At 47.9% G+C, this 10,540-nt stretch overlaps 1 protein-coding gene across 1 annotated transcript; it reads left to right on the top strand.

Annotated features, from left to right (window-relative positions):
* Positions 1-4,514: 4,514 nt before the first annotated feature.
* LOC119448776 (acid-sensing ion channel 3) lies at positions 4,515-10,127 on the top strand. Its single transcript, XM_037711996.2, has 2 exons — positions 4,515-5,117; positions 9,690-10,127. Exons 1-2 carry the CDS (start codon positions 5,065-5,067, stop codon positions 10,042-10,044), a joined length of 408 nt encoding a protein of 135 aa, XP_037567924.1. The 5' UTR covers positions 4,515-5,064; the 3' UTR covers positions 10,045-10,127.
* The last annotated feature ends 413 nt before the right edge of the window (positions 10,128-10,540 follow it).

Below are 10,540 nucleotides of genomic sequence, written 5' to 3'. Positions count from 1 at the left end.
TGACGTCATGGAATTTGACAGCGTCTTCTAGGTTCCAGTTAATCCTTTAGCGGTAAAGATCGACTACATTGTGTTCTAAAGGAGCCCAAGACTGAATATGGCAAGTTTCGCGAACTTTTACTGAGCCAACGTGGCCCAAATACGAAAAATTACTTTAGAAGTCGTGACCTCACACTTAAGTGCTGACGTTGGGGTCACCCATGAAATTAAAAAAAAAAAAAAAAACGAAAAAAAAAAAACTCTGAGCTTCATTTTCTCTTCTAATAATTGACCTATGTCAATTATTGACAGTGTAATTAACGACAGCAGAGTTTTCGAAGAATGCTTTATCAGTCTAAGTTGATTTATTGTTTTGCTTTAGTGTCCCTTTAAAGTAATTTAATGAATGTCTCTTGAGCGCGCAGGCTTTCGCCTTTATCCTCTTTAGCGTATGCTACAGCGACTGTCAACTTTTTCTGTGATGCTGCTGCGTTAGCAAGCGGTTCGTATGATATATATGAATACGGTGTAGCATCATGGGAAAATTTTACACGTGTATTTATCAGGGGTGTTCGAATAGCGATATTTCCGACCCTAATTGAATACGAACATTCGAGAAAAACTACCTTAGAATGTCGAATATTTAAAAATTTCTAAAGAAGGGAAATATAAAGGTTTTGTATAGCCCTTCTGGTCGAAAAATGAAAAAAAAAAAAAGGGGGGGGGGGGTCTTCACATCGTTTGAAACAAATAACGGCGTTCGAAACTCGACGTCCGGTAAACTGAGGAGCTTGTAAGCGAACTGACAGGTGATCGTACCTGATGCACCAATAAAATGAAAGTAATGACCTACAGGAGCAGCACGTCATCAGTTGCAGGTATACTTTGCTGTGTAGATAGAAGCTGAGTGTAGTACAACAGCATCGCGCGTCGTTTTAATTGGATGCAGACACGGTGCGATTGTCGAAAGAGGAAATTGTTTTGCCAGAATCGAGAAAACAAATTCCGAAGCTCCAGTGATCGCTCCCGTCTTCCCAGCCGTATTACGCAACGTTTAGGCCAAGCAAGTGTCGCGAATCGCTTTTTTTGCTGTCCCTCGCCGGACAGTGCAAAAAAAGCAAAAAAAAAAAAAAAAGCCAGTACATAAATCCAGCTAAATCGCTGATGTCTGCCAAGATCGCAGGCTCGGCACATTGAAATGAGAGAGCACGAAAGCTTGAAGATGGGTGAGGAGGTCACTTTGATATTGCCGCACCAGCCTCGCAAAATGTCATTGCGCCAGCGCCCGGCCGCAAGTCGTTAATAGAAAATTTTAGCGTGTCCGGTATACCGGACAGGCTAAAACTCTCATGATTATAAGGAAATTGGATATATACTCTGCAGTCGCAATTAAACAACAGCTCGATGGGTAAACCTTTAGCACACTTCTACTTAAGGTTCTCACACGATCGTGCCCAAACATACGGACAACTCGAATAACGGCCAACCTTGCGGGGCCAAACTTATGGAATGCATTAGCCCCTTGATAAGAGAGTTTTAGCCTGACCGCAAATCAGTTTCAATTTACGGAATACCGGAATACCAGAGCCGTTGACGCAACAACAGCGATGGTAGCGCCATGTTGTGACACTTTACCGACAACGTGTTAGAAACACAGCGCTGCCATTTTAGCGATTTTGTCGCTATAGCCTTAGCGACATTCTTGTCTGCTAGCGCCAAAATTTTCTATCAGCGACCGGCGATATTTTAACGACACGATAGAACAATTGGCGGCGTTTTAGTGACTTATAATTAGGTCAGAAAAGTTGCTTTAGAAATCACATTCCAGGACGCATGTTATTATTAAAAAACCTACTTGTATTAAGTGGTTGAATGAGCAGTCGAAAATGCATGTTTTCTTTATTGCTTTTTGAGAAAAACGATTTTAATTTAGCTTAACGCTGCATGTTCTGCAATTTCGCCACTTACGTTCAATTGGTGAACGTTGGCAAGTTTAACAGTATGAAAACTAATTGCAGTAGTGTGTATCGACATTTGGGACGCAGCAGGTGCGTAATCAGATTCTAGGACAGATTAAATTTCGAAGCGGCTGGGCTCGTTCCCATGAATCTGAACACGCCGCTCTTGTTTCTCACGGCTTTCGGACAAATCAATGCAGCATGAAGCCTGTGAAGCTTCCACGTGGATTAAGGGGCAGAAAAGTAGTATTTGACCTAACTTGGCCGATCTGGAACACGTGTGGTTAGTCTGGAACAATAGACGTGCGCTCCGGACATGAGCTAAATAAAGATCACACAGTTGTCATCGCCATGTTACGACATGCAACCAAGCGCGTGCCAAAGAATATTGTTCTTTCACGAACGCCGAGAAATACAAAATTTGCAGGGATATATAGTAGTCCAAGTGCCTTAATTTTCGTGCTAAGGAAATCGGATTATCCGTTTGTCTTTAATTGTCCCGGATTTCTAACCTTACAATTAATCTGAGGGTAAAAACGAAATTTCAACTCGTCTCATCCGTTATTATGTAGATAACAGTAAATTAAGTCCTATACACCCTAACGTTAAATTTACTGTTTATTTCCTCACATGCATGGACACTATAGAAAAATGTGCAACGTTTCGGTATATGATTTACGCCACGTTAACCTATGAGTTTGTTTTACAAAACACCTGCTTTATTTAAAATTTACTCGACAGTTTTAGGGATAGTTTTAGCGACATTCAAGCGAGATTTAGCGAAAATTTATCGACTTTTCTGTTTCGGTTTAGCGACATGCGCCGAAAAATATGGCAACACTGGAATTTAGAAACTATTCTATACTGAGTCATAAATTGTTAACGCAGAAAGGGGGGGGGGGGAAGACCACCATGCGCGATTCATTGTTGCTTTTGCATCAGCAATAGGTAGAACAGATGGTCTTTGTAACACATTCTCAAGTAAGTAAGTAAGTAAGTAAGTAAGTAAGTAAGTAAGTAAGTAAGTAAGTAAGTAAGTAAGTAAGTAAGTAAGTAAGTAAGTAGTAAGTAAGTAAGTAAGTAAGTGAGTGAGTGAGTGAGTGAGTGAGTGAGTGAGTGAGTGAGTGAGTGAGTGAGTGAGTGAGTGAGTGGGTAAGTAAGTAAACAAGTAAGTAAACAAGTAAGTAAGTAAGTAAGTAAGTAAGTAAGTTCACTCACAGTTCACTTTGGCTTTCGGTTCGTGTACCGTCGAGTTTCACCACAATTTCGCAATAGAGCACGCCGTTCACCAGTTTTGCGAAAAACGCCGCGCCAAGACGAGCCAAGCCAAGTTTGGTGTCGCGTAGCGTTAGAGTGACCTAGGATATCACTCTAGTAGCGTCCCAAGGTGGTGCCACCACCGCTGCTGCAGCGCAAGTTTTTGTCTGGTGTTCAATGTGTTTTACGCTTACGGACAGGCTAAAACTGATATATCAAGCCGCATTCCTCCACTAAAATTGAACGAGGAATGCAGGTGGCTAAATTTATCCGTAACGGAACGCAGCATGCGGTTAATATGGCAGGCCGATCACGCAAGGTTCTTCTTCGTCCCCCTTTCACTGCTTGTTCTTCCCGTGACAATATGAAAACTCGCTGCCCGGACAGAGCAAAATTGAGAGCAAATTTGCCCTCAGGTGGCCACGTATTTTACTTGCGATAGCACGTTATAGTGATTGCATTGGCCCGTGAAGCCTCGTGTCCGAAGCCTCTTTTGGGTCATATGTGCCTCCAAAATGCGCGATCACGCTAGCATTGTTCTTGAGATAGAGAATCAAAAGTACTTTTTTTTTTTACTGGTTCGTGTCATCTTTTCAGAAGAATCGATCTTGTATCTAATAATGAAAAGAAAGACAAAAAGTACACTAAGGTGTACACCAAAATCTTAGAGGTTGTAGGAGTCATTCGCCGAGTACATGCTAGGTGACGCCGCATTACCACGCAGCAGCGAACGCGGATGATTTACCAAGGCACGCAGTATTTGCGCATTGCTAGCGCGAGTTCCTCAACGTGCTTTTGCCGTTGCAATCTAAGAAAGAGCACGAAAGTCAACGGAACTGTGTGCAAGAGACTTGAGGCTTGCTATCGGAAATCCTTTCAGTCGCAGTTTTATGCGAAGAGCCGTTAGGCGTTTAAGTATCGTTAATCGTCGATATGAGCGGAACTTCGACTACCCTACAAACACCAATATCATTGTGCTCCCGGAGACTTAATTCGAGCGTTGAACAGGCCTTCACCGGGAGGGTGAAATCCTCTGAAGTTTTTGTGCTTTGTAGCGTCAATATATTCACCCGTCGTGCATTTTATTCTCATTTATATTAATTTTATTTGTCGGCTTCACGACCGGATGTTGATGTTTGTAAAAGCAGTGTCTGTCTTACCCGCCTTTCTCCAAGTTTAGAACTTTGAGTATTCGTCTCATACTGTGAACAATTGAAATAAGGAGACAGAGAGAGAGAGAGAGAGAGAGAGAGAGAGAGATAAAAAAAAGGATTGTCGGTTTACTTAGACGCGTCGACGTGGGCGTGGCCAAACGAGCCGCATTGTGGCCGTAGGCGAACCATGGCAGTTTGGATCGACCGAATTAGTTATGCGAACTGAAAAGAAGAAGAAGAAGAAAAAAAAAATCTGCTCCCGAATTCAAGCTGCCGGTTAACTGCGGTCGCCTGCACGGCTATTGGTTTTGAAATCTTTCATAAAACATTTATAGCCGCCACGAACAAAGGCTCTAGTCTTTGTTTGTATACTTAGCTGCCCCTCGTCGACGCGTTCTGCAATCTTTTTTTTTTTATCTTTCATATCGCGAGAGCGCAGTGACACAAAAAATCCTTCTGTCAAGGCGTGGTCGGCAGCTCTGAATATTTAAACACGCAGAAAGGGCAGCTTGGGAAAACCTGCGTGTGCACGCGTCGAAGCGGCCCCTTTTCCAGAGATGTGTACGGTGGTCTAACAACGGGAAATTGCTGCACGGAGCTTGTTAGCTTGCCATCTTCTCGTACTGCGCAGTTATCGCCTGCTGCATGACTTACCGTGACTTGGTTCGTGTAAACGACTGGCTCCTGTTTTTCACGCGCTCGGCAGCCTTCACCTGATGTTCACGGCCGTCGCTGACGTTTCCCCCGATAACGGCGTTCGAAAAACAATGTAAGTGTAATTCTTTTGAGGTGTACGACGGAGGCACAACTTATCTGGGTTTTGTTTCGGCGTCATAGATAATACGAAGGGGGAAGAGGGGTGGGGGTAGGGGGGGGGGGCTGCAGCAACGCAGGGGTTTTCCCCCAGGAACTGGTTTTAGGGGATGGATGGATTGATGGAATAAACTTTATTGAAGTCCTGCGGAGCGTGAGTCATCACGATCCGGGCCGCTCTCACGTAGGGATTGACAGGCCAAGCCACTCGGCCGCATCGCGGGCCTGCTGGACAGCCTAGAGTTGGTCAGCCAGAAGCGCGCTGCGGAGGGCCGCATCCCATCGTCCCATCTGGCTTCGTCGTTCCTGGTGTCTCAATTTTAAGGGGGGGGGGGGGCATTTTGAGAATAGAGGAGCTAGGAGCGGCAGTCACCTTTATTTTTTATTTGTGTCCTTGACTCCAACACTCGTGACAAAGATTGCGAACAGTTACTTCACTTTGCACAAGGACGAACGTCTGCTTTCTGAACAGACGAAATTAAAGAACAACTACATAAAACGCGTCGAGATACTACGCGGCAGTTTAAACGACTTGCAATAAAACCTACGAAATCTAGCTGCTCAATCCCCGCTCACGGAACGCAGACGTGGAAAATTCTGTAAAACACGCGCGCTTGTGCACTAAGCATAACATATCAACTCTTAATGAAGCACAACACTGGACATGGTAGGCACACGCGGAAGGTGTATATGGGAGCTTCGATGTCGGTCACGACGATATGCATGACATTGGCATATATCAAGATATGAATTTACGGCTGCTACACACAATTGGTTGAATATGTACAAGCAGAGGCACTTTGCACATCGCGACCATTCACTGCATTACTACTAAACTAATAAAATGATTATGAACCAAGAAGTGAGCATCAATGTCCTTCGTACCAATAAAACTAAACCGCAACAAAAATATGTAGGGATTCTCAACCACATTCCGAACAGTTACGTCCGCCTGGGTTTCTTGCTGTAACATCCCACCACTTTTGCGATAAAATCTTGGATGGATGGAAAACTTTAATGAACGTCCTGAGGTACGCGACTCAGCGCGCAGCGGGCCGCTCCCACGTTGGGACAGTCAGGCCATGCCCGACCGCCGCATCGTGGGCCCTCTGGACAGCCCATAGTTGCGCCCCGGCATCGGGGCTCTTGATAGCGGAGAGCCACTTGTCCTCATTTATTTGTTCCGTGCCTCGTAACGAGGGGCAACGCCAGAGCATATGGTCTAAGCTAGCGAAGTCATTGCAGTGCCTGCAAGAACTACTGGCATAAGTGTCGGGATAAAGCTTGTGTAATAAAGCCGGGCTGGGATACGAGCCTGTTTGCAATAATCTGAGGGTCAATGCCTGCGCTCTATTTAACTTCTTGTGAGGAAGGGGAAAGTATCGCCTGCCGAGATAAAAGTACTGCGTAATTTCATTGTATGTTGTCGGTTGATCTCTGTTGTCCACCACTCCTGGCTGGCCGGGGAGTTCTCCATGGTCGCGGAAAGCGAGACCTCGCGCCTTGGAGTGGGCCAGCTCGTTGAGGTTTGTGGGGCCTCCCATGATGGATCCCATGTGAGCGGGGAACCACGTGAGAGTGTGGGTGGCAATGCTTTTACCGTCGAGGATGCGACAGGCTTCTTTACACACGGCGCCAACGCTGAAGGCGCGGATGGCTGCCCTGGAGTCGCTGAAGATGTTGGCATGTTTCTCGTCCAGGAGGGCCAAGGCAATGGCCACTTGCTCGGCCGCACATGACGACGTGCCTCGTACCGAAGCTGCGTTAACGGTCGAACCCTTGTTGTTGATGGACACTACTGCGAAATTTTTGCTGTTGCCATATTGGGCCGCGTCAGCGAAGCAGCTGCCGCCAGGGAGTTCTGTCGCCCGGCGTAGGAGCGCCACGGCCCTGGCCTTCCTTCTTTCCACGTTGCGCTGGGGATGCATATTGCGTGGGGCGGGGGATATGATGATGTGGTCTTTCTGCTCTTTCGGAAGGCCCTGGTAGGAATCTTTGACTTTAGCCGGGGGGACGCCCATCTCGCGATAAAATCTTGAAAAGAAAAATAGCGTATCTTGCACCTGATGTGCAATGCTAAAGAGACAGCGGAGCTGATGGGTACCTAGCTAGTCCTGGCTTTTGGGCTAGGCGAAGCACTACCAAGTCATCCCCAGCACCTTCCGGAATTGATTGATTGTCGATCGATTATCGATTAGCCATTGATTGGCTATCGCAAGGTATTGGCCACATATTTGGGCTAGTCTATGCACTACCAAGTCACCCCCACTATTTCTGGAGTTTATTAATTATTGATCGATTATTGATTAGCTATTGATTGACTATCGATTGGTTATCGCAAGGTATTGGCCACGTATTTGAGCTAGGCTAAGCACTGATTTCCAGCATTTGCCGGAATTTATTGATTATTGATCGATTATCAATTGGCTATTGATTGGCTATCAATGACTGTCTAAGCTTAAGTAGTCCCAACCATGCTTAGCTCGACTTAACCAGGCTCAGCTTCGCTAGCTCACAGGGGTATGTGCCATTGCGTTTGGACCTTTTCTGCACTACCGCCAGGATCGGCCCACATTTTTTGTCCGCGACGGACGGATTAACGGCCGGCTTAAACAGCTCAGCTGTTAAAACGCGTTGGTCATTGTCAGTGACATCTGGGACGTCTGGCAGTTCCGGGCATTCAATGGTGAAGCTCAGCAGCTCATTCACGTGGTTAGGGAAAATGCGGCTTTTTTGCTGACGACAAAACCCGGTTCAGGGACGAAAAGGAGCGCTCGACGGTGGCTGTGGTGATCGGTAGCAACAAAATATGACCGACAGCATCTTGCAACTTGGGAAAAAGCGACGAAGTTGGGAAGAACGAGAAGGGAAGATTAAAAAAAAAAAAAAAAAAAAACACCTTCCAAGCACTCCGTACAGATGGTTAACCAGCGAAGCTGCAACGTGCGGCCCCGGTGTTTAGCAGTGGGTTAATCCCGACACTGTATTGAAGCATTTCTCACTTATTGGTTACATGTTTGTATTTCTAGTGGAACGCAAGCGCCAATGGCGGGCGGGTGCTGCTAACCACAACGTGCTGCTAACTACGACGACGAGCTAACTCGAGATATCGAACGCATGCGTCAACGGCGAGCCGATGAGGTTGCGCTGCGGTCAGAGCAGCCTCAACGTGGCAATGACGGGAATGCGTTCGCCGGGGCCAACGCCCGCTTTCGGCAGGAGTTTCTCGAGCGGCACTTTGGCTTCTGCTGCGACGAAACGTTCACGTTGAAATCGCGAAGTGGAAAGCAAGCGCGCCAATGGCGGGCGGATGCTGCTAACCACGACACTGAGCTAAATCGAGATATCGAACGCATGCGACAACGGCGAGCCGCGAGGAGCAGGCGTTGCGGGCAGAGCAGGTACGACGCAGAGAATGACATCACTAACGGCGCTGCCAATGGCGCGCGCGCTTGGGTGCGACGTAGAGAACGACGTAACTGACGGCGCAGAATGGAGACGTTTAGCAAACATGGGACGGACGGTTTTTCATTTCGCCTAGCCATATGCAGCTTTCGCTGTAAAATGCTGTGGATATCAAATCCTCCTTCAGGCGTCGGAAGATGTTCCGCTCCGCATCTAAATTCCCCGCGTGTTCATTGTATGGCAAGTCAATTGCTGGGAGGACTTCCCCCTAGTTTACTGTGGCTTGCTTTTGCGATAGGCACTATTGGTATAAACTGCCGCTGCGCACGAGCCGTTCATATCACCGATTAAGTCACAGTCAAGCCCACTGGTATGGTCAAGCCCCACCGTCCTACCCGCCCCACGTAACGTCATGATTAAACTCAGCTATGCGCTGCGCGCAGTGTCTAGGCAGGTGGGCGGAGTTTGGCATAGCCTAGTGAAGCGGCGCGGAGTCTTGCGAAGCCATGCACAACTGTGTCAACTGTTGCTAGGCAGCGCAGGTGACGTCATCACTCAGCGAGGTTTTTTGTTCGAGCGTTAGGGACTGACGGTGGGCTTAAACAGTTCCGCTGTTAACGCCTTCGCTAGTTCAGAGGGGTATGCGCCATTGCTCTTGGACCCTTTCTTCACTACCGCCAGGATCGGCCCATATTTACTGGATTCAGCAGACACATTTCGTCCGGCTTAAACAGCTCCGCTGTTAAAAAGCGCACGCAAGTTTGATGGCGATCATTGTTGTGGGACAAGCTGCGCCACCAAATGGTCCACATCGATCAATTCAGGCAAAAATCTCACGAGAAGATGAAGTTTAAAGCGATCAACAATTTTGCTGAAGCCAACGTTTCGACAGGGGGCCTTGTCTTATAGTCTCCTTGTAGAAGCGTGGCTCCAGTGACATCGTTGATCAATTAAATTTTCAGTCATAGAAATGTTAGCTCCAATGACAGTAATTTATTATTATTATGTTAGAGCACTGCTGATCACTCCAAATATCTTTTACAGTGAATTCATGGATAAGCCTAAGCTTTCGTCCGTATGTATACACTGCCTGCTACCTTGCCCGGTCCTCGTTTTGTTCAAGGTTTCGCGACTTGGTGGCCGAATCCGGAGGCCCCGGCTGTGACGTGCTGTGCGGTCGGCGAGGCGGCCTGCTGCGTAAGCTGTGCTGGCTGCTGGTCGTCACTTTGCTGGTGGGTCAGTGCGCCCACGAGTGCCTGATGGTGTTCAGCGAGTACGCCGCCTTCCCCGTGGCCACGAGCTACAGCTCCGAGCAGGGCCTCGCCATGGCCTTCCCGGATGTCACGGTCTGCAACGCCAACCCGCTGCGAAGGTCCCGTCTCTGCGCGGCGCAAGCCTCGCTGCACGGAAAAAAGGGTAGTGCCCGAGAAGGTCCTTGGAACGGAACTGCGCTTCCAACGCCACTTACGACGACGTAAGTGGGCAAGAATCTCAATCACCAGAGAAGCGCTGTATAATATCGTGGAAACTAGCAAGCTTTAGAAGTTGGTTTGTTGTGTAGACGGCCGTAGTGGACGGTTCCGGATTACCTTGGGCCGCCTGGGTTGCTGTAATGCGCACCTGAATCTAGTAAGTACCCGAACTTTATTACGGCTAAAGGAATTATAGGGACACTCCGGGTGAATTTTCGCCGTCGCCGTGATGTTTTGCATGCATCGCGTCCCGCGCGCCGTATGCTGTGGGTGCCAGGGAAAGCTTGCGAGGTCGAATCGAGAAGGATGGTGGCTTGATGCGCGCCGCCTTCCCACGCGCTTAATATAAGATGTCACGTCATCAAGTGCGCGCAGGTGCGTGATCAAGGTGCGTGATCAGGTGAGCGGGCGTCTCCTCTAGCCCGGCGGTGGCTGCACTGGCCGTCCGTGCGGCGGCTGAGCGCGTACGCGGTCCGCGCGCCGCTCCTTGGGGATCATCTAA

The sequence above is a fragment of the Dermacentor silvarum genome, chromosome 4, assembly GCF_013339745.2.
Source record: "Dermacentor silvarum isolate Dsil-2018 chromosome 4, BIME_Dsil_1.4, whole genome shotgun sequence".
In the NCBI taxonomy this organism is placed as follows: domain Eukaryota; kingdom Metazoa; phylum Arthropoda; class Arachnida; order Ixodida; family Ixodidae; genus Dermacentor; species Dermacentor silvarum.
Note: the sequence above shows the minus strand (reverse complement) of the source record. Positions and strands in the feature narration are given on the sequence as shown.